This window comes from Xenopus laevis, chromosome 2L, assembly GCF_017654675.1.
Source record: "Xenopus laevis strain J_2021 chromosome 2L, Xenopus_laevis_v10.1, whole genome shotgun sequence".
In the NCBI taxonomy this organism is placed as follows: Eukaryota; Metazoa; Chordata; class Amphibia; order Anura; family Pipidae; genus Xenopus; species Xenopus laevis.
Window position 1 is genome coordinate 163,428,892 of NC_054373.1, and position 25,061 is coordinate 163,453,952.

The following is a 25,061-nucleotide window of genomic DNA, read 5'->3' on the forward strand; positions in this document are numbered from 1 at the left end:
CCAGCCCACTAAATAGTGACGTTTTATGGCACCTTATAATAGCAGCCCCTCTGGCATTTGCAACAACCCACAGATTGCCAGTCCGGGCCTGATACCAGATATGCTATTTTTATTGTTATCACCTATTTATAAAGCAGCAGCAACAAATTCCACCCATGTTAAAGATAGATGGGTGTAAGAGCTAGGGTTGCCACCTGACCAGTATTTTACCAGCTTGGCCAGTAAAAATGATGGTTGATCTCAATGTTATTAATAGGTAAAAAAGATAAATTAATATACAGAAAGGCCTGTATTTTCTTTCTAGAAAAGGTGGCCACCCTAGTAAGAGCATATATACAAATTACAACTGATACATGATGCAAAGAGGGTTCTTCTCAATAGAGCTTACAATCTAAAATACTAGTGCGTTAATGTTGGCCATGACTGGTCCCAACTGTCCCATTTTTCGCAGGACAGTCCCAATTTTGACAGCTCAACCCACAGTCAAAAACCTGGTGGGCCCCAGCCCAGATACGCTCCCCGTTTGACTGGACACATAAAAAAAACAAATTGCGTGACACGTGTGCCACGGGAGGGCCCAGAGGTATGGAATCCAGTGAGCCCCCAATGTTTCAGTCCGACCCTGAATGTCCCGACTTTCTCTTTGATCTCCTACACTGAACAGCCAGAAAAAGATACAAAGTTTCTAGCTTAATTGTCTTTTGACAGATTTTGACATCCCAGAATAGATACTTAGTTACTTTTGTAACTATTTCAGATAAGCAGGTCTCTTGGGAGAACTTAGACCCACAGCTTAAAGGGCAATTCATCTTCATTAGCAAAACTATAATAACACATAACAACCACAGATATACAGTATGTTCAAACGTTAATACCCTGCCAATTTTTGTAAAATGGACATGGTAATTAGGTCAAAATCTTTTTGTCCCTCTTTCTATTTCCAAAATGTGCGGCAATATAGCACAGTACTGCAGTGATCCCCAACCAGTGGCTCGTGAGCAACATGTTGCTCTCCAACCCCTTGGCTGTTGCTCTCAGTGGCCTTAAAGCAGGTTCTTATTTTTGAGCTCCTGGCTTGAAGGCAACAAGGACAGCTAGTAGCTGGCAGCTACGTCATCCCTATTCTCAAGCGTTTGTTTGCATGTGCAGAAGCACGCAAGGTGCATGCCATGGATGCTAGGGTTGCTGCCGGCCGTGGAGACTCTATGTTCTACTAACAGTTAAACTTTAGGCAAACAACCCCTTTAATAGACTATTCAATATTCAATACACTCAATATTTTTCGACTATAGGGAGCATTAAACTGTATTGAGGGCTTGTCCCAAGATTTGTTTGTTGAAAAAGAACTATAATGTCCATCAGTTTATTTTGGCATTTTCCCTACTGGGATTTTTTGCTATCATGACAGAACGAATACTGAAGCTCAGGAATACTTTCAATGCCATATGTTCCTTTATTATTCTATATTTATTTACTAATAACATATTGACTCAGGATATTTGGTTTATAAACAAACAGTCTTGAATGCATAGATTATACATACGTTCTGTATAACGTCTACTTTCTCCAATGCAGAATGCAGTTATATAAATTGTGTTGAACAATAACAACAATTCAAAACTATATTTCCTAACTTGCAGATAATTTCTTTTTTTTTTAAAATCTTTTTCATTTGTATCAGTGCAAGGTACTGGGAAATGTTTTCTGAGAGGCTCATACTTGCAACCCAATGAAGCAAATAACCATGTTGGTTAGGGAGAGAAGAGCTCATATACAGAACATGTACTGAGAGTTTTTCTTGAAACAGAAAGTCATAGTCAGCCACAGGGACATAAGGAGTCATTGCATGCCTCATGCTACAAATCAAAACAGGCTGTCCACAAGTTTGGCTATATGGCTCTGAACTGTTAGGCTGTATCTGTGCTATTAATCCAACTGCTCTGGATGCAAAGTCAGCCACAAGGACATAAGAAGCAATTTGCATATCTCTGCCTAAGCTTAAAGGAGAACTCAACCCCAATTAAAAGAACAGTAACACCAAAAACATTTTAATGGAAAGACAATATCATGTACTGGTGCTCTGTACTGGCAAAACTGATGTGTTTTCTTAAACAAGCCTCCGTGTAGCCGTTTCTCCTTTTTTTTTTTAGCTTTGAATGGCTGCCCCCATGGCATACCTCCCAACATTTTGGAAGTAAAAAGAGGGACAAAATTTTTTTTCACACGTAGAACAGCGAAAAAATTTGAGCACGCCCCTTTCTGTGGCCACACCCCCTAATTACCATGTTCATTTTACAAAATTTGGCAGGTTATGAAAGTTTGAAAATATTTCTCCTTATCTAAACAGTTTTTTTGTGTCTCAAAATTGTTACAAAGTATCTTATTTGCACCTGTTAGCTGTTCTGTGCTCTCTGCTAAAAGCCAATTAAGTTAGAAACTTTGTTTCTTTTTCTGGCTGTTCAGTGCAGAGAAAATAGGGACTTTCCAGTACAAATGAGGGACTGCCGGTTGAGCTGTCAAAAGAGGGACTGTCCCTCTGAAAAAGGGACAGTTGGGAGGTATGCCATGGTTTCACAGCTGCTTGTTTATATAAACTATAGTAGAGTCTCTGAAGCAAACACACCAGTTGTACCAGTGCAGACAACAGTACATTATATTTTTAATACTTTTGGACACATAAATTTTTTGGAGTTACTATTCCTTTAAGAAAAGTCACTACCTACTAAGCAAGATAGTATACTTCAATAGCCCTGAAAATGTCCCGTAAAATATTTCTCACCTGGTGATCCAGAAGATGGAGCTCACAAGCTCTGCTGCGCTTACTCTGCACTGTTAGGTGAGAAATATTTTAGGGGCATTTTCAGGGCTATTGAAGTATGCGGGGGGAGCAGGGAGAGGGACTTTAAAGCCTCTTTTTTTGTTTTTTAGGTAGTGCTATGTGTGTAGCATGAGTCATGTAAATATATTCTGTTTTAGGTAGACTCTTAGTGCATGTCATGTATTTGAGGTGGGCTCTTTCGCTTTTCTCTCCCCAACCAAAATAGTTCTTTTGCTAGGTTAATGTATGTCTAAAGGTGGCCATACACTATAAGATCCATTCGCCTGGTGAGGTCGACAAATGAATGACTTTCCCCCCTTAAAAGGGTAATAAACCCTGCTACACTGCCCAACTCAACTGAACTTAACTCAGTTGTTGCTAGACTACAAATCCAATAATAATGTAACATAATAAAGGTTGAGGTATGCTGGGAGCTGTAGTCCAAAAACATCAGGATTATATTCTTAAACTGGCCATAGACTCAAAGATGTGGCAGATTGGTCCAATTTTGGCATTGTGTGTGGAGAGTCCTGACATTTTTTGTACCATGGCGATCGGTTGACTGGACAGGCTAAAAGATTTATATCGGCTCGCAATAATATCTCTGCATGTTTTGCGTATCTGACGATATCAAAGATGGGCTGTCACTACTATTTGTCGGAACTAATTTGCTGTCTGTGATTTTAATGACCAGAACATCGTCTGATTTGTTATTTTTACTACTTTATTTAATCTGAATGGTTAGTCATAGGTTGGGAGATTGCAACGTCCGATTGTTTGTTGGACATAAGAAATTATCTGCACGTCTATGGGCAGCTTTAGGTTTAGGAGAATCCGCTGCCCTGCTGCTCCCCTTGCCTTTCAACTGCGGGCGGATTTTGGCATGAAATCGAAAATGTTGCTTTTCTGTGCTAAAATCCACCGTTTGCTGAGCAGAAACAATGCTTCCCGCTGCAGGCAGACCAGGAGCAGAAGAGCAACGGGGCAGTGGATTCTCCTAATCCTAAAAATACAACCCTGATGTTGCTGGACTACAGCTCCCAGCATGCCTGAACCGCAAGCTAAAATCCACCATCATCTGGTATCTGGCCCTGGCTTTAAAGCAATATTGCAGAATAAGGGTAGAACTACACTGGCCTTTTGACATCCGATATCTTCCATTCGAAGCGTAGGCATCACGTCGATGTGCCAAATCTAAGGTAAGCAATAGGAATGTCGGACATTGTCGCATCGTGCATCTGACACCACACGACTGTCGGATGACGACACAACATGCAGTGTTCGCATCCGACAGTTGTGCTGAATGCATGCTGCGGCAAAGTCCGACATTCCTATTACTAACTTTAGATTCGGCACATCCAACGTGACGCCTATGCCTCGGAACGGAAGGTATAGGACATAAAAACACCTGTATAGTTGTACCCTAAGACTTTCCCCCAAATCTCCACAGCAACTGCTTTAAAATGCAAAAAATCCTCTAATGAGAATTCCAGCTGCTCTGTATCAATATGGTTCCATGTTCTTTGTTCTTGCAGTTGGAGTTGGAAGCTTTAGGCTAGTGACACATACTAAGATTCAGGAAGATTTAGTAGCCCGATGACAAATCTCCTCTTCTTCAGGCGACTAATCCCCACAGCGGGATGGCATTCGGAGTGCTTCGTTTTCCGAAGTGACAGCGCTCCGAGTGCCATCCCGCCTGCGATTTAGATTCTAACCGGCGGGAAGGCTTTTTGGGGAGATTAGTCAGCCGAAGAAGAGGCGATTTGTCACCGGGCGACTGAATCTCCCAGAATCTTAGTGTGTCACTAGCCTTAAAAGGAATATAAACCCAGTTGTAATGTTGTCCCACAGCACCCTCTAGTTTTCTATAGAAATTGCCAAAAAACTTAATTATAGATGCAAAAATATTCACCAATGAGAATTCTACTGATCAAAAACTTCATTATAAATGCAAAATAAATGACATATAAGAATGTTGAATCCAAGCACCATGTTAGGCATCTTGCTGTTACATATAAACATAATTATGGCATTTTCTTTTTCATAGGACAGACTTGTTCAGTGCTGGGAAATTGTGCTAAAGCTTCCAACTCCAACTGCAGGAACAAAGAACATGGAGCCAGATTGATACAGATCAGCTGAGATTTGCATTGGAGGACTTTTTGCATTTTAAAGGGGTAGTAAACTCTTCAGCACTGCTCAACCGAATGTTATGGAGTTCTTGCTGGACTACAAAACCAAGAATAATATAACATATAATGAAGATTGAGGCATGACTGGAGCTGTAGTCCAGCAACACCAGGGTTGTATTCTAAAGTAATATTGCACAAAAAAAACGTTTCCAACATTTTCCCCCAAATCTCCACAGCCAGCGACTACTTTAAAATACAAAAAATCATCCAATTAGAATCCCAGCTGATCTATATCAATCTGGCTCCATGTTATTTGTTCCTGCAGTTGGAGGACAATTCTGTCCTTTATCCCCATGTTTGATTCCAGTGAAATATAATGAAGAAGAAAATGCCATAATTACCGTATGTCTATATGTAAGATAACAGCAAAGTAAAGTTTATATCAAGTTAAGTAGCATATTAAAGAATCTTACCAAACTGGTATATATATATATGTATTCAGGTTCGAACTGGGCGGACGGGACACCCGGAAAAACCTTGCAGAGTAAGCTCAGCGGGACTCATGGGCACCATCTTCTTCGGAATTCTTTGGGTCCTCTTCCTTCCATTCGGCAATTTCCGTCACTTTTGGCGCATACACAAGACAGCTCCAACTGCACATGCGCCAATACAAAGCTCACTTCCCAGAGATATCCAAAGAGCTGGAAGATAGCACCCACGAGCTCTGCTGCGCTTACTCTGCCCTTATAGGCAGAGTAGGATTAGGGGCACTTATAGATGTTATCACCTATGCGGGGGGAGAGCAGGGACTATTTAGGGTACTGGGTAGGGGTTTTTATTAGTGGGGGGGTTGAGTTCTCCTTTAATGAAATGTGAGACATACTTCTAAACGTGTTCCTTAAAATAAATTATCCAAAGTCCCTGGAGTCTCTCGTTGGTTTCCGACTCATAAAAACTCTTTCTCCTTCGAGACAACAGATTTTTTTGATGGGTGAGAGTCAGAGCTAACCAGCTCAAGGAGATGAGTATATAGCAAAAAACAATATAGTGTAGTATATTATATGATTGAGTGGCCTAACTGACCCAATTCCAAGAGCCCACTAGCGTGCAGTTCTCTAAAAAGTCAAACTATATGACACACCAATTTAAATCACTTTTATATAACAATTAAAACGTGTAGTTTCTCTGGTGGGTACTTACAAATGTTTAAACTTTATTTTGCACACATCAAATAATCCAGATGTAGCTTCCTGCTGTAGTGGAAAACATATGGAGCACAGACTAGTGTAAAAAACCTTTATTACTTTAAAATATCTTTTTTAAAAATACACTCACAAATGTGATATAAACTTGAAATGCTTCAAAAAAGGTGGGGTTTATTATACATCTGTAGTACTAGGTATAAACACAGGCATATATGGTAGTGAATGGTATATGCTTGTAGAAAAGAAACTTTTTCCTGTCCCTTTAAGAAGCAGTGACAGCGCACATAGAGAGAGACCGCAGAGACAATTACGTAGGACCGAGTGCTGGGTGGCACAAGCCATTTCTTGTTCCAAATACTTCACACTAAGGTGTGGCTTATGGCTGAAACTGACAGAGACAAGGAACACAAGGAGAAACTCCATTATTGTAATTGTTTCTTGGAACTAAAAGAACAGGGATATTTCCAGCTGAAAGATTTACTGTGTACTCATTTAATCCATGTCCCTATGTAACGCTGAGAATCTGAGCAGAGGGCTGTTATACAAAAGATGGTGCTGTGCAAAGCAGGGTTGCATGCCGTCAGATTAGCCTTGAGTAATCATTATTTAATCATCAGCTTTTATAGGAAAAAAAAATTCAGGACATGGAGGAGAGAATTCCATGTCAATGAGTCTGTTGCACATTTGGAAATGTAGTGTCTCACTTTTTTAAAAATCTACCTATCCAAAACACTTCTCCAGTTACAAGTGTAACATTTAAAGGAGAACTACCCCTGCTGGTACCATAAGCCCCCCTTAACTGCCTGCCATCGCCCCCTTCCCTCTCCCCGCACTGTGCATTAGTCAAAAAACAACCCCTTAAAAAAAATTTGACCCTAAAATTCAGAGCAGCATCCAGGGCACCATCTTCCGCCACTTTGTATACTTTCAGGGCTCAACGCCGACACAAAGCCTGCCCTGTGGGAGCATGTGCAAATTAAGATTCAGATTGGATTCGGTATTCGGCCGAATCTTTTGCAAAGGATTCGGGGGTTCGGCCAAATCCAAAATAGTGGATTCGGTGCATCCCTAATAATAACCAGAACACTACTTCCTGCTTTTCAGCTCTCTAACTCTGAGTTAGTCAGCAACTTGAAGGGGGCCACATAGGACATAACTGTTCAGTGAGTTTGCAATTGATCCTCAGCATTCAGCTCAGACTCAATATCAAACAGTTATGTCCCGTGTGCCCCCCTCAAGTCACTGATTGTTTACTGCCTGGTAACCAATCAGTGGAAACCAAGAGAGCTGCAAAGCAGGAAGTAGTGTTCTGGCTATTATGTTAGACATCCAGTCACTCCAGCCTTTTTACATTACATTTTTGGCTAACTAACTATATTAGAAACATTTTTGCACAGCCTATCTATTTACACCGTTTTTATTTGTACACTGAACAATTCCTTTAAAGCTACAGTTTAAATCACTTGTATATTTAGGGATGTTTTGTCTGTTGCCAAACTCTACGGTTTATTAGAAAAACAGGGAAGCTAAATCCACTCTACAACTAGTTAAAAAAAGAAACTAAAGATCTGATCGATTGGAGCAGTTCAGCAACTATACTGGATTATCACTACTAACCAGGTCCAGACTGAGAATTAAAATAGGCCCTGGCATTTCAGGTACACAGAGGCCCAATCAGTCCTAAAAGAGGCCCAAACAGCCCCCATCAGCCCACTAAATACTGACTTTATATGGCAACTTATAGCAGCCCCTCTGGCATTTGCCAGAACCCACAGATTGCCAGTCCGGGCCTGCTACTAACCACCTTGGATGGGGCAGAACAAGAAGGAGGAACAGAAGTGCTCTATAAATATTTGTGTGAGGAGAGATTATCCAGCTTCAGAGAAGAGTAAAAGTAATGTCTACAGTTCACTGAACTAAAGTTTTATATTTTATGTATTCTACTTCAGATTGTGTATAGGTCAGCAGTCACTCTATGATTCTGGGCTTTTGATTGACAAGAGGGGGATATATTTAATGAGTAACTGATGCATCATCTTCTCCTATGGTATTGGAACAGAAGCCACATAAGCAGGGTCAGAGCAGGGCTGTATGGCTTTCAGGTCATGGATTTCTTGGAGCTGATACAGAAAATACTTACTCCTGTGTCTGAAGTCTCTTCAACCTTATCCCAAGAGACCGTATCAGACTGGCCTGCTGGGGACCCAGACTTTTCCCAGTGGGACCTGATCTTAGTGGGCCATTTGTCCTTTCTGGAGCCCAGAGCACCAACTGTTTTCTACTTTCCAGGTTCTGCTTATGTTTCATTTATTTGCAGCATTGAGAAAGACAGGAAAGAATTAGAGGCCCATTTATCAAAGGCCGAATTTCGAATTTATGTTAATTTTTTTTTTTACTGTAATAAATTCTAATATACTCACAATTCGACTGGGAGGTTATTTAAGAAAAAATTTGAATGTCTAATATTCAATCGAATAGTCCCGACCCGAAAATCTGAATCGTATTCTAATCGAATCTGGATCATACGAATCACGTTTTCCTCTGAAAAAACTCGAATGTTAGGAAGGCAATTAACATATTCAAATGGTTCAACGGACCTCTGCCGTTGACTTGTAAATGAACTCGGCAGTTTTTAGGTGGCAAATATTCGAATTAGAACTATTTCCATGGTCGAGGTGTGATAAATTAAACATTCAAATTTACATTCGAATTGGGGGGATTAAAATTAGAATGTGTGAATTATGACACCAAAAATTTTTTTTAATCAAATTTACTGTTTGCCCCTTAGTTTAGGAGCCTGCGATGGGTTCAGGGAATGACTGAGGCCAAATTTATTGCCACAGTTATAAAGATGCTGAAGCTTTAGTTTGGTGCATTAAGTCCAGTAAATAAAATAGGTAATTTGTAGCTTTTCCTATCCATTTGTAAAGTGTAGTTGTCCTTTAGGGCAATGGCATACCAGGAGATTCATTGGTAGTGATAAAACTCTGCTTCAGCGGGCAACTAATCTCCTGAAAAAGCTTTCCCATAGGCAATAATGTGAATTGCTGGTGCCCAGCGACAAATCTTCTCTACTTCGGGCAACTAATCTCCCCAAAATGCCTTCCCGTCGGCAAGAATACGAGTCGCTGGCGGGATGGCATACGAATCGCTTTCAGATTCTTGCAAGCGGGAAGGCATTTGGGGAGATTTGTCGCTGGGCAACTAAACTCCCTGTCTGCCAAATAAAATGCATTATGTACAGATGGCTGCATAATCCTGTACAGGGATGGTTCACCTTTAATTTAACTTTTACTATGTTATAGAATGGCTCATTCTATGCAACTTTTCAGTTGGTCTTCATTATTTATTTCTCTGTGTTTTTTTTAAATTATTTGCCTTCAATGACGCTTTTCAGCTTTTAAATGGGGGTCACTGACCCCATCTAAGAAGGCTCTTATTATAGCTACTTTTTATTTCTCGACTTTCTATTCAGGCCTCTCCTATTCATGTTTCATTCTTTTATTAAAATCAATGCCTGGTTGCAGCCTTGCAGGGGTAATTTGGGCCCCTGGGGTATGGGATCAGGTATGGGACCTGTTATACAGAGGGCTCGGGACCCTGGGTTTTCCAGATAAGGGATCTTTCGGATCACTATACCTAAAAGTCTGCTTTAAAAAGGCTGGTTTTGCCTCAAATAAGGATACATTTTATCTTAGTTTGGATAAAGTACAAGTTACTGTTTTATTACAGAGAAAAAGGAAATCATTTTAAATAAATTATTCATGTTTTTAAAAGTGGAGTCTATGGGAGATGGTCTTCCATTCATAACTTTCTGGAAAACAGATGCCCTACCTGTACTATAATCAAGCATCAAAAGGACAGACACATTGATGTTTACATGGACAGTGACTAATATACATACATTGAATATCCCCAGCAACAGTCTCATAAACATTGAATAAGAAGCTTTGTCTACACAGAGGAGACATGAAGGCTGTTGAAGGGTCCTCTTGCATTAAGGGTGCCATTGGTCTGTAGAGAACGGGTTTTTCAGTATGCTAGCAGTTATAGTGAACATATGGGTGAAGAAACACTGCTGTGGAAGACTCTTATAATGAGGTTGCAAATGGGTTAGTCTCACCATCACAAAGAACTTGGAATGAATAAACTACACAAATTCCATAATATAACTTGAGCGTTATTAAAAACAAAAATAACTACAGCATTTAGTTAAAAATATAAAAGCTAGATTAAAATATACACAAACAAAAGAGGTTGGTTGTACAGTAAAAAACCATCAGCCCTTCTTTCTTCATGTAAAGACTGTAGTCTGGTTCTACAATATGTTGCCAAAAATAAGGTGGTCAATTAATTCAATTATCCAGTACATTGTTTGAAACCTTTATTTTGAGAAACATATATGCAATATAGTACACATTAAGTAATATTCAAGGCACATTATTAATGATACCTTAAGTAAATGAGCTTTGTGAAATATCACGGTACAATGGGCCACACAGGCCTGCTAAAAAATGTAGTCTGAGAATCAGCCCCTTACCTTGCCTGCTCCTGGAACCACTGTGTTAGAGTCCTGAGCTGGGGCCATTTTTTGGAACCCGCTACCCCTCCCAACCCGCAAGTACCTTATCCGCAACCCAGACCTGCTGACCATCAAGACTCAGGAAGTGCTGTCGTAAAGCAGAAGTGACATCATCAGAAGTAGATGTGATCAGAAAAAAAAAAAAAAGAGTAAAAATCGCTAGAGAAGACCCGCCATCTTTATCAAGATAACACTATTATAGTTTATATAAACAAGCTGCTGTGTAGCAATGGCAGAAATTAAAAAAAGTTTATATTGCACAGGTTAAATAGTGGATAACAGATAACACCATTATGTTCTACAGAGCTTATCTGCTGTGTAACCTGAGCCTTTTCTCCTTTGAATGGCTGCCCCCATTGCTACACAGCAGCTTATTTATATAAACAATACTAGTGTTTCTGAAGCAAACACACCGGTTTTAACATTGCAGGGCAACACTGCATTATATTTTTAGTACTTTAAAGCACTTTCATTTTTTGATGTTACTGTTCCTTTAAGTAATATTTACTCCTGCAGACAATCTCCATTAAGAGACATCACAAACTACACACGCCATGTGTGTGTCAGTATATACATACCTCCCTTCCCTAATTTTTCAAGTGTATTTCTATTGTGGGAAGCTCAGTTTTCTAGGGATGCACCCCATGCATAATACTTGAATTAAGCCACATGCCAAACAGAATTCCAACCCTGATATGCATATTCATATTTTTTGCATTTATTTTTTAGATGGGGTCAGTGACCCCCATTTGAAAGCTGGAAAGAGTCAGAAGTCAAATAATTAAGAAAAAACGATAAGAAAGAAAAAATTAAGGGGGGTATATGTAGGGTAGTATGGGTTTCTCCTTTAAGGTATAAAGATCCAAATTACAGAAAGATCCTTGGGGAAAAAAAAAAACGGGTCCTGTGCACTCTGGATAGCACCTGTACAAGTAAAATATGAAAATATTTATTACCTATCACAGTCATGGGCTGTAGAAATACACTTACAGCGAAGGCTATTTAATAAGGTATCTATTACTACAAAGTGCTGTTACTACACGCAAGGACTGCTTATTAAATGGGGACCTCCAGCAAACAACTATTATTTTTTTCCAATTAATCTCTCTCTATATATATATATATATATATATATATATATATATATAAAAATCTATCTACATCTATCTAACTATAGATAGATATAGATATACAGATATAACTAGTTTAAGTTATGCCTAAATGTAATTTATCAGCAGTATCTGATGTTTTATATTCTATGTACTAGTGGCTCTGACTCCTGAAACAATGTTGCTAAAGCCAGCTGATGACTAGAGCTGGAGAACAGGTTTCTGCTGCCTTGTTTCAAGAGTCAGATATGAGAAGTGGGTACTTAAAGGGGAACGAAAATGTTAACTTAGTAAATACAGTAATTTAAATATTCTGTACCGTTAATGAAATAATCAAGTTTATATTCACTATTCCTCTATCAGCATCTGTTTCTCTTCATTCTGTCTTCATTCAGGAGTTGGGTGTCAAATGAATGATCCAATATATCTTATAGGGGGGCTCCTTTTGCCTAGAAAATGTATTAGAGCTCACTCTATTAAAATCACCAGATATCAGGTCTCTCTACATGCAGAATTTGTGCAAAAGGCAGTTATTTTGTTAGATTTTGTTTGTACTGGAATCAGTTATTTGAGTGAGCTCTAATACATCTGCTAGGAAAGGAAGCCCCCCTATAAGATATATTGGATCATTCATCTGACACCCAACTGCTGCATGAAGACAGAATGAAGAGAAACAGATGCTGAGAGAGGAATAGTGAATATAAACTTGATTATTTCACAAAACCTCGAGAAAGTCTGTAGCAGGCACTCAAATAAAGGCAATCTTCCATCAACTAGTAGAAATCAAGTAGAAAAGATTTACCGTGTTCTATGCCTTACGTTATTTCAGAAAACCTACAGAATATTTAATTGATTATATTTACAAAGTTTCTTATTTCAGTATGCTGAAGCGTATATTACATTTTCGGGATAGTTCCCCTTTACAACGGTTTGCTACTAGCTACAAAGAACCTTAGAACCCTTGGAAATGTGAATGTCCTCCGTGCAGATCTGTCAGAACAGTCACGGGTGCGAGAAGGTCTGAATGAGTCGCAATCAGTCGCACCGCGTGGCTTGGACACCTAGGGGCAAATTTACTTAAGGTCGAATATCGAGGGTTAATCGGTCGAAGTTAAATCCTTCGACTTCGAAGTCCAAGGATTTAGCGCTATACGTTCGTTAGATTTGAAGGATTTTAATCCATCGATCAAACAATTTTTTTTCTACCAAAAAAAGATAGCAAAGCCTATGGGGACCTTCCCCATAGGCTAACATTGACTTCAGTGGGTTTTAGGTGGCGAACTAGGGGGTCGAAGTTTTTTCTTAAAGAGACAGTACTTCGACTATCGAATGGTAGAACGATTTTTAGTTCGAATCGAAGTAGCCAAAAAAAACATTCGAAATTCTAAGTTTTTTTTCCTCTATTCCTTTTTTTCCCCTCTATTCTTCCTAAATGGGCCCCTTAGAGAGGAGTAAGGGAGTGGAAATCCAGCCTGATCCCCTCAAGCACGTCTCTAGTTCCCCGGAGAGCTTCACTGGCCACTAATGCACTGCAGGTTCCCCATAACTGCTCAGCAGCAGCAGGAGGGCCCCAGGCCTCAGACAGTGGCACTTACAGATCAGTCACAATCGGGTTCTGTAGGGAATAAATCATTGGCGGCACCAGCGGGACTTACAACACACACACAGCACGGACAGTCGCTTCAGCTCATTTAGTAGCGATGTAACGTTGTTTCAGTCGCAGTGACGGTCTATCCCAATGCCAGCGGGTCCCACAGCAGCCCGGGCGGATTTAGGAACCGGTGAAGCCGTTATACGATGAATTCCACGCGTCCTACCGTATTATCCAGCCGGGAAGCGCGTGGCCGACACCTGGGATAGGACGTAGCAAACACCGCATTCCAGCGACACCGAAACAGCAGGTAGAATATAGATGTGGTAGGTAGGCTCACGGGAGCGTCAGGAGGTGGTACGGCCAATGTGAGTGCATAGAAAGTGCTTATAACGCCGGCCGGTCCCCGCTCTTCCATTCCCTATGCCGGGCTATAGCCGTCTGGCACTGCAAACACTACAACTCTGCTTCTAAGCTACATTCACTCTGCTCTTTGCAGCTCGCCTCGTTGTTTGTATTTGCGCGCTGTTTCCATCCCCGATGACGTGCTGCCAAATTCGTCCAATCACCGTCGGCCGCTGGTCAGGACAATGGAGGCGAGCCGGCCAATGAGGAGAAGGGAAGAGTTGGCGGTAGCCAATGGAAGCCGGCCTGGTCTCAGAGTAATGTTACAGATTGGGAGAGAGTGAAGAGGCTGCGTATCGATCTCGCTCTCACAGCCATTGCAGTACATTGGGACTCCATAGACACAGCATTGGGTGAGTACAGCTAAACGGCGCTGAGCGACTTGTCCATGTCTGTGAGTGTACTGGTGAGTATGACAGGCGCGGAGAATCTGCGAAAGACGCTTTTAGAGCGTGCAAAGGGAGACAAGAAAAAAAAGAGCCGCTGAGGGGGGATTAGAACAGGGAAGGGGCGCAGCTCGGGTGACAGTCTCAGAATAGACCTCCAGAAGGTTTGCGCACGTCCGTAGCGCTGTCCGCGGGGGGAATTCGTGAACAACCAGTCGGACAAGTGTTTTTTGAAAAATATATTTTTATTTCCGAGTCGTTTTTAAACTTTTAATTCATTGTCTCCGGCGGAGTGATCATAGAGCCGCTGTGATGATTGAGCCGGCGTGTCAGTGTGTTGCCGGCCAGTGAGCGGAACAGCAGCAGCAATTGGGCTCGGCGGCGACACTGAGGGAAAGCGAGTCTGTGGGTGATGAGCCCCGTGCTGCAGCCAACGAGTCCGTGTGTCACTGAGCCGCTCGGGGGAGCAGGGCGTGTTGGCGGAGGGAACATCATTTACCTCAGGAGCTGCTCATATGCACTAACATGGCTGACTGTGGGAGGCAGTGGTAGAAAGAAGAGCCATTGGGGGGAGCAGGGCTCATACTAGATGATAATGTATAACTGCTGTGCGACTCTCTAACGCTAACATCTGCCTTCTGTGACGCCTAACAGCGCTAATATCGGCGCTATTCCCTGCCTCTGCCCGCCGCATACGAGTGTGTGTGTGAGATGGCGGTTGCGAGCTTCTCTGTCTCCCTAACATGGTGGATAGTAGGAGAGAGGAGGAGGCGCGTGAATCCAGGCGCGCCCCTGTCGCTTTCTCATACAATAGAGGGAGAGGGCTGCGGGGACGCGCGCATTAGCCGCCGCCATTCCGTGTGGAGGCACGTGGGCGAGCGCGCGTTCCCGCGTCGCTTCCCTCAGTCTGCAGTGCTGTAATGTCTGTGCCGAGGCTGCCCATGAGCAGAGGCGGCTGCTGACTATAGAGAAGGGCCAGCTGAGAGCCTGACACACGCCTGGAGGCTTCCCTCGTCCACTTACAGCCGACGTGAGCCGCCGATTTCAAGGGGACTTTCTTTCATCAGGAAGCTCCTGTCACAAGATGGAAGTAGAAAATTGTCATTGTTGACCTTCTTTTTCACCCTCCCTCCCCGCTCCTTCCCGGAGCAGCGCCATTAGTTGCCAAAGTGCCCGTCTAGCTGCTCCTTTTTCTCCTTCTACAAGGGGTTTTGTTCTGAAACCCCAATCCACTATAGACCATAAATGGTGGCTTGTCCTCCTGATGAATTGTTGTGGCACAACTTTACGTTCTCTCCCCTCTCGTGGTGTTTCCCACACAGCGGCGCCTCATGAGCTAGTAAAGGGATGAGTAACACTTTAACCACTTCGCTTGGAACATGGCTCACACTTCCCCCTGTCCTTTCAGGGGATTTAAAATTACTTATATCGAACGTAATACAGCACCCGAAACGATTGATCCACAAGAAAAAAAAAAAACCTCTGGAATTTTCAAACCTACATTGGTTACAGGTTAGAAGAAGTCATCAAATCTGGAGGAACTGTAGACAATCTTGAACACCTACAAGAGTACTTACACTTATAATCCTATACCGCCTTTTGTCAATTATAAGGATTTTTGTAAGTTAGAAATAAAACTGTAACTAGTAGAATTAAGTCAAAGGCAACTGGACGTTTAGAGTTTTTCTGGAAACGTTTCACCACTTCTTCAGCTCAGATGAGTGATGAAATGTTTTGGCATCATTCTACTAGATATTGTATATCATGACCTGGATAAATGAGAAGCTTCATGGACTAAAAACTAAAGAATTATGCAAGAAATACTACATCATATGTTAATGGGCTTCTATACCAACCCAAGGCCACCACGAGTATGAAACAAGATGTGTTCCTCCCAGAATTAACCTAGTAGGTACCCTTCTTTTATCTGCAAAAGGGGGGACTAACTACAGGCATATTTTGGAAGGGCTGCTGTCAGTTACTCAACTAGGGTTGCCACCTGTCCGGGTCAAAACTGCCTGCCTGTTTTTCCATATTTGGAAAAGTGGGCAGGATTTCCTATGATTGATATCATTGACCATCACAAAATTCCATGCTAATGTGCTCACCTTCCTTTCAGTGTAGGTCATTTTAGCAACAGCTTTCAAATAGTCATTAATAAATATAATATATATATATATATATATATATATATATATATATATTGACTAGAAAGTGACTGTCATTGGGTCTTTTTGAGTGTAGTAGTTCTCTCAGAGGGTTTAAGGCAGTCTGTGTATGCCACATCCCTTAGACTCTCATCGTTTATCTAGCATCCTATATTAATGAAAAATTCCGCACTGTACCTGATGATTCTTAAGTAGAACATCCTTTGATCTGCCTGTGAGCTGAAGCGCAATTCAGTGACACCACAAGACACTGTTGCACGACACAAAAGCAAGTCTACATCTGAATAGGGGGGAGAAGCGACATTGAACTTTTGATTTGGTTTCTCCAAAGTCATGACTTTAACCCAATTGAGGTTCTCTGGCAGAATCTGAAACAAGCTGTTTGTGTAGAGCTACCACCGCTGTGTCTGAAACGAAGGAGTTCTACAAAGTACAGTGGGCTAAAAGTACTCAACAGCAACGGAGCACAAAATTCTAGGAATGATAGGCTAACATTGTTCGTTTAAAATAAAAAATGCATTAATTTAAAATTTGTGTTGTTTACATAGGTTCGCTTTTAGTTATTAGATTGTATTTAAATAAGAAGGGAAAGTAGTCCCCTTGTGTCTTATTCTCAACGTGGGCTGGTTCTCCATGTCTTTAAAATTTGCGTCAGCCAGTGGTAGTTGATGCCAAGGCTGGTGACCACCATCTTCTATCAAATTTTCTGTGTTGGGTTAGGCTTGGAATGTACACACACCTGAACTTTGGCCAATAGTGGGCAAATTTGAACCCATGGTAACCATCAAATTTTAACAATTGCTCCTCATGCAGCTGGCTAAACATCGCTAATGGGTTGCTGCTCAGGCAATTTTGCCCAGTAAATCAGCATGAACGGCTATTGCAAGCATTGAAGAAAGTACACTATAATGTGTTTGGGTAAAGACACACAGAGCTATTGGTAGCAGATACTTCACGCGGCTGCTAAATAGACAATAGGGATAATTGGCTTTGCTAAGAAGCAAGTGTTTTGGCAGAGGCAATTCTCCGTGTTGTTTATGGGCAGGGTATTTTTTGGCATTTTGTAGCCACAAAAGAAGTCGCTGCTACTAGAAGCTCCGTGTCTTCACCCTTTAGCTTAATTGGAAAAGGTACTTACAACAGACTGAACAGATATGCTGACATGCTTTAAACTGAAGCAGACCCATAGTGTGAATAGTCTTTATTTGTGAAGCTATATTCTGCACTCGTAGAAGACAATAAACACGTACTGACGGTGCACAGAGGCAAGTCACCTAGTTACTGGAAATCTGAAGGAAGCGAGGTTGTTTAGTTAAAAAAAAAAATAAAGTAGTTCTGGCAAATGCTCAAGTTGCTTTCAGCTGCTGGAATGCTATTGTATAGTTAAATGAAATGAAAGTGTGTTGAATGCTCTAGCCACTTAACTGTGTGCACAGATCGCTCAGTGCATTTGTAAGGGACGGATGTTACTGTGGTATTGCATCCTGTAGTGACTACGTTCGAGAAAGGGTTGATCGTAGCCGATATAAACTAATAAATTTCTATAAGTAAATACATTTGAAATAATCGCATGCATAAGACCAGTAACAGAAGTTTGTGTTATCGGGCCCTTGATACAAAAAAATTTTTTAAAGCAAACATTTAAATATGTTTTAATAGAGAAAGATGTGGCCTTCAGTAGCTCTGATATGATTTAAAATAAGCAACTAATTAGTTTCAGTAGGGTATTCATGATCCCACATTTTCACAACATAGAAGAGGAGACTAAAACAAAAGTGTCCATCAAGTTCAGACTTTTTGCCTAAATGATGCTTAATTGCTAGTTGATCCAGCTGAACCCTATCCAGTTTGCCTCCGAGGGGGTGAGCAAATTCCATCTTCATTTCCATAGGACTAGACCCTGGATCACCTTTGTGCTAAGTTCATTTTCAGTAACATTGTATGATCGCTTTCTAAAAAGGCATCCAATCCTTTCTTGGCACCATATAGAAAAGCAATGGTTTTAGTACTTTTTTTAAACACTGGTCATTTGTCATTATTGGTTTTCTGCCTATAGTATTAGGCTTTAATATAAACTAAGGCTGTTGCAGGTGCTGGAGAAAGATATCACCATCACATTTAAAGGGAATATTTTCACTTTATGGTGTTTACTGGCTCTTAAATAGACACTACTGCTATTTTTCATTGTAACCTTTTAAAACCAAAATTATAGTAATTTAAATTGTACATTTATTTTTATTTTTTTTTGCTTAATTTACTTTTTTGTGCATTCTAGAAACTAATTCAAGATGGGTAAAGGTGATCCTAAGAAGCCAAGAGGAAAAATGTCCTCATATGCTTACTTTGTGCAAACTTGCAGAGAAGAGCACAAGAAAAAGCACCCTGATGCCTCTGTAAATTTTGCAGAGTTTTCTAAGAAATGCTCAGAAAGGTGGAAGGTAAGTTGTTTTTCATTCAATTTATTTTGTAGAGAACATGGGTTATCTATAGTATTTTGATGTGTGTGATCTAGACTTTTTCTCTCAAAAGACTAAGGGGCAGATTCACTAACTTCGAGTGAAGGATTCGAATGAAAAAAATTCGAATTTCGAAGTATTTTTTGGGTACTTCGACCATCGAATTGGTTAAATTTGTTCGAATTCGAACGAAATCGAACGAATCGAAGTAAAAATCGTTCGACTATTCGACCATTCGATAGTCGAAGTACTTTCCCTTTAAAAAAATCTTCGACCCCCTACTTCGGCAGATAAAACCTACCGAAGTCAATGTTAGCCTATGGGGAAGGTCCCCATAGGTTTGCTTACCTTTTTTTGATCGAAGGATTTTCCTTCGATCGTTGGATTAAAATCGTTCGATTCGAAGGATTAGCGCTAAATCCTTCGACTTAGATATTCGAAGTCGAAGGATTTCAATTCGAGGGTCGAATTTCGAAGTATTTTTAACTTCGAAATTCGACCCTTAGTGAATCTGCCCCTTAGGGTTCTGAGCCCATAATGTGTTTGTGATGAGTACCATTCGCTAAGGGTTGTGGCACGCACAGGGCACTTTTATTTTTTATTTGTTTTATTACCCATAGCTGTACTTACTTGAAATGATTTAGGGGATTTAATTGAATTGAATGTGGCGTTGACCATTGGGCATTTTTTTGATGGAGAATTATAAGTAATTCATTTGTATTGCCATTTTTTTTGCACCCCTAGGGATGCACCGAATCCAGGATTCGGTTCGTGATTTGGCCATTTTCAGCAGGATTCGGCCGAATCCTTGTGTCTGGCCGAACCAAATCCTTAAAATCATGTGACTTTTCGTCACAAAACAAGTAAGTAAAAAAAATGTTCTCTTTTTCCCTCCCCCTCACTGATTTGCATATGCAAATTAGGGTTCAGATTCGGTTCAGTATTCAGCCGAATCTTTCGCAAAGGATTCAGGGGTTAGGTCGAATCCAAAAAAGGGGATTCGGTGCATCCCTACTCACTACATACATTTCTATTAGCCGATATTGCTGGGGAGAGAATTCAAAAATCGAACGAATTAAAACACATTGCCTGTTGATTGTGTTAGCATTCAATCCAGAAACAATCCAAAACGTGTTGGATATCTCGTTTTTCTACACATTTGATTGTAGCCGTCAGGGGTTGGATGACCAATGGTGAAGATGCAATCTGTTAATTCAAATAAAGGTGCTTGCAGCCTATAGCCGTATCATGGGTGAGGCTATGTCGTAAGGTGGCCTAGATCAGATCAGTGGTGGAACCTCCATGAGGCCAAATGACTACTGATGGCAGCCCTGGTTGTAATATATGATATATATATATATATATATATATATATATATATATATATATATATATATACATACATGTAATATATGATAACTTTGGCTCTTTATACCTTAAAGGAGAAGGAAACCCCCAGGGCGCTAAACCCCTCCCCCCCTCCCCTGTGCTGCCCCTCCTCCCCCCTGGCCTACCTGTCCCCCTGGGCAAATGCCCCTAACTTTTTACTCACCCCTCTGCGCAGGTCCTGTCCACGGAGTACGCAGTCGCCATCTTCTCCCACGCGCGTCTTCTTCCTGCTCTGATCGGCGTTTTCTGGCGCATGTGCAGTAGGAACAGGTACCGGTACGGCTCTACTGCGCATGCGCCGAATGTCACGAAGTGAGATCGGAAAACTTAGCGGGGGTTTAGGGGTTTAGCGCCCTGGGGGTTTCCTTCTCCTTTAAGCCTGTTAGAAAATCCTTTAAATATCCAGTAAAACCAATAGGCTGGTTTTGCTTCCAATAGAGAGTAATTATATAATCGTTTGGATCAAGTACAAGATACTGTTTTATTGTTACAGAGAAAAAGGAGATTTTTTTAAAAAAATTGGTTATTCGGATAAAATGGAGTCTAGGGGAGACGGCCATTCCGTAATTCTGCACTTTCTGGATAATGGGTTTCCGGATAATGGATCCCATACCTGTACTACAAAATTATATGTTTGGTTTTGATATTCAGTCATTTATTTCTGTATTTTGTAGACTATGTCTGCTAAGGAAAAGTCAAAGTTTGAAGATATGGCAAAAGCTGACAAAGTTCGCTATGAGAGAGAAATGAAAACTTATATACCACCCAAAGGGGAAACAAAAAAGAAGTTTAAGGACCCTAATGCACCAAAGAGACCACCGTAAGGAACTTTTCTTTAAAATTCGCAAACTGGTTTCATACTGTATCTTGGGTCTTTGTCAGTAGATTTCTTTTATTCCTAACCTGTTTTTGCTTTGTACCATACAATTTATTTGGCAATCTGCAGATAAGACTTGATTATTTTTGTATTCTGCAGTTCAGCGTTCTTCTTATTCTGCTCTGAATTCCGTCCAAAAATCAAAGGGGAGCACCCTGGTTCGACTATTGGCGACATAGCAAAAAAACTGGGAGAAATGTGGAATAACACTGCTACAGATGACAAGCTTCCTTTCGAAAGGAAAGCTGCCAAGCTGAAGGAGAAATATGAAAAGGTAACAAAAATCTTGAGTGATTCTGCAAAATCCCTGTACTACTTTATAGACATTGCAGTGTTTTAGCCTTTCAGTCATAGCTGTCTACTAGAAGAAAACATTTAAATTATTTTCGACTTTATCTGTTTGCTATAGTAGGACAAGGGATGTTCTTTGAATCATGAGTTCTTTATATAGTAACATCGTAGGGTAAGTATGTTTTGTCTAGGCTGCTCTGCTGATTAGGGGGAGGCATTTGTTCTTTAAACAATGAAAGAAGCAATGTCGTGCACACTTCTCAAATCAAAATGTGTGCAGCATGGGGTGTTTAATCTACATTTAATGCAGTTGCTGGCCTTTAGTTATGATTACTGGTGGTCCACCCTCCAGCTGTAATGTTCAGTAGAACTTGCACTTATTTTGCAAAAAGTATCTGAGCTCGACCAGGCTTGTATGTATAAGCCCTAAAAGTGCTCTCCATAAAAATAGTTCTGTGCAGAAGGTGGCAGTGTCTTACCACTGGAAAAATGTCCCCTTATATTATTAACATGTATTTATATAGCGCCAAACATATTGCGTAGCTTATACAAAGTCCTACATGCAGCATGGTTTGTTTTTGTGAGAACGTGTTGTGAGAAGATGCTCTTTAATATGGATAACTACAATGAATTCTGACTAAACTATCTTCCTCCATTGCAGTGTTCTCCGAAAAACAGAACTATGCTGTAGAGATTAAAGGAGACATTTTGTGTAAAAAAATACTAATTTAAATATAGAAGAATTGTGCTCAAAGTAGTGTTTCAGGCTGTTTTATTGAATATTTCTGCAAAACCCCTAATAATCCCTCCCTTCCACTTCCTGCTCCCTGAATTCCCAGGCTGTGCAGGGGCGCTGGTGGCTCTCAGCTCACTGCACTGTAGGACAGGAACCAATCAGCAGCTAGCAGGACCTGATAGGGAACTGAAGCCTGTCCGTGCTTGTGTGACTGCTGGGCTGTGATTGGCTGTCCCCCCTCTTACTGTGCTTCTGGCAGGGACCGTTAGGACACGCCCACCCCTCATTTGAAACACAGACAGGGACCAAATAACATCTATAAGGAGCTATAATAATTTTTAGCACCACGTAATAGCAACACCATATATTCCTATATGTTCCCGTTAATCTTATTTTGCATGTTTTATTCAGGATGTTGCAGCATATAGGGCTAAGGGAAAGCCAGAACCTGCAAAAAAAGCTCCAGCTAAACCAGAAAAAGCCAAGAAGAAGGAGGAGGATGATGAGGATGACGACGAAGAGGATGAAGATGAAGAAGACGAAGAGGAGGAGGAAGAGGAGGATGATGATGAATAAGTCTTTTGGAAAATTTTGTCTATAAAGCATTTAAACCCCTGTACACAACTCACTCCTTTAAAAGAAAAAATATAATGCTGTGTAAGATTTGTTTTTAAACTGTACAGTCGCCCTGTTATTTTTTCTTGGTTTTGTTTTTTTTTTTCCCCTTTAATTATTTTGTATTGTTTAACACACTACCAAATGTGTCTTTAGCTAGCCCTGTCTTATTAGTGGTTTTGTTAATTGCCACTAACCTTGCCTCTTACAGTAAGGGGGTTGTAAATTGGCATGGAAGTATAAGCAGGTAAATGTTAGTGCACAGCACAAATTAGGTTGTATGGGGATGTAGTTGTTGTTTTGTTTCTTCTCTTCAGTTGTCTTGCCATCATAATTGTTGTTCTGTTAACTGAATACCACTTTGTAATTGCAAAACATTGCAAATGTTTTGTTGACATTCTGATTGCTTCTAAGTTAATACAATTTTTTTTTTAAGATTACTATCGTTTCATATGGCACTCCAATTGGTGGTTATCCAAAAATTGGAAAAGCAAGTGGCTTTTAATTATTGGAGGATTTATACAATTGTAATAGTTTATTAAAGCTAAAATTGGCCTTGATTATAATGGAATATTTTCAAAATTTCAAACTTACCCTGCAGAAACCATAAAAATAGGGGGGTTATTATTGCATCACAGGCAAAGTTTTCTATGCTCTATCCACAGCAACCAATCAGCAGTTAGCCATTACTGAATATTGACATCAGGGTACTGATTTGAAACGTTAAAGATTCTTTGAGAAGTGACGTGATTGGTGGTTCTTAGATGGTCAGCATAATTTAATATCAAATGATGTGCAGACATCATTGCAGTGTGTGTTTGCCTGCTTTTACATGTTGTAATCAACTGGGGATTAGAGTTCCTCGTTTCAAGGGGAGCATTATTTAGTGTAGGCAATACATTACATGTAGAGACCGTGACACAGCCCAAAATGTCTGTATATGTTTCAAATATGATATCATTTCGTACATAACCAAAACAAAACTTCTACCCTGCAACTAACTAGTACACCGTAATATCCATTGAGCCCATCTATATGATGGCCTACTCCAAAAGGCACTTTTATTTATAATAACCGTGGAATGCAATGTGCATTACCTATTACAGCGAATTAAAGAAATAACCAAATTACAGATGCCATTTTGTCCTTGAAACCCATTACAGTCACACCCAGAGAAGACCAGTCCATGAGTGCTATTCACAATGAAGTTAGGATGACGGAAATCACTCATAAACGGTAATTATAAAAAGCATTAATAGATTGCTGCTTCATTCATACTAATCTTGCACAATGCAGACTTTTCCAATCCCAATACAATTAACAATTCCAATTTTAAGATGGCTGCATTGTTAGAAAACGAATGCTTGCCCAGAAGTGTATGCGTTTTCATGTTCTTTGGATGATACCTGTATAATAATGATCTCATAGCAACATGTACAATTCAAGCAAGGGACTGTGCTTAACATCCACAAATTTGCTGTTCCTCTATGAATTACACATCCAGTCCATCCAGATTCCTTCGTGTTTTCCAACTACCAGAAATTTAGGCCAGTATGGTTCACTAAATCTGTTTACTATTTGGACCAAATAAGAAAACATTGATTATTCAGATGGAACGCAAACAGGTGCTTCTTCGTGCTGGACTAGACCATCCAGGAACACTACAAGGTTTCGCTGATTATTTGTCTGTGTATGGATCTTCTTTGTCTTATGAGGAACTAAAGAAAAGGAATAATCGAATTTGACGGTAGCCTGTTTGGTAGATGCACCACCTTGTTTATGTCAATAAACATCTGTGGGTGAGTGTGTATATACAGGCAGGGGACCTGTGATCCAGAATGCTCAGGACCTGAGCTTTTCTGGATTACTGAGCTTTTCGTTATTTGGATCTTCATACCTTAATTTTACTAGAAATAAACCCAATAGGCAGGTTTTGCGTCCAAAAAGGATTAATTATATCTTCGTTTCTTAGTTTTATTATAACTTAGTTTTATGTCTGTAATTTTGAGCTGGAAGGGTTGTGTAGATGTGAGAACTTTATCCGTGATTCATGGTGAGCTTAGTAAGAACATTATGGATCTGTGAAATATTAAGTAAGTTATGAGTAATTGTAAGTAATTCAGTAGTTGCCAACATCAAAGGTCACAGATAAAGGTATGCTTTGCACTTTTTACAGTTAATCTGACAATAGCTGTTGAATTTGAGAGCAGAATCTCGAAACCTGATGGTGTCCAGTATTTGTAGAGGGACAAAAAGAAACTGGAGGAAAAACAGATATTGGAGCAGGATCACTTTTGATAT

At 40.4% G+C, this 25,061-nt stretch overlaps 1 protein-coding gene across 2 annotated transcripts; it reads left to right on the forward strand.

Moving 5' to 3' along the window:
* The first annotated feature begins 14,137 nt into the window (after positions 1–14,137).
* hmgb1.L (high mobility group box 1 L homeolog) lies at positions 14,138–23,200 on the forward strand. 2 transcript variants are annotated; one of them, NM_001087367.1, is given in 5 exon segments: positions 14,138–14,195; positions 18,672–18,834; positions 20,916–21,061; positions 21,218–21,392; positions 22,557–23,197. In NM_001087367.1, coding segments are annotated over 4 exon segments (636 nt in total). In that variant the 5' UTR covers positions 14,138–14,195; positions 18,672–18,684; the 3' UTR covers positions 22,722–23,197.
* The last annotated feature ends 1,861 nt before the right edge of the window (positions 23,201–25,061 follow it).

Excerpts from the sequence above, each read along its gene's own strand:
- hmgb1.L (XM_018244835.2), top strand. The coding sequence starts at position 18,685 with ATGGGTAAAGGTGATCCTAAGAAGCCAAGAGGAAAAATGTCCTCATAT. Across the intron at positions 18,835-20,915 it reads AATGCTCAGAAAGGTGGAAG|ACTATGTCTGCTAAGGAAAA; the intron begins GTAAGTTGTTTT and ends TGTATTTTGTAG. Across the intron at positions 21,062-21,217 it reads AATGCACCAAAGAGACCACC|TTCAGCGTTCTTCTTATTCT; the intron begins GTAAGGAACTTT and ends TGTATTCTGCAG.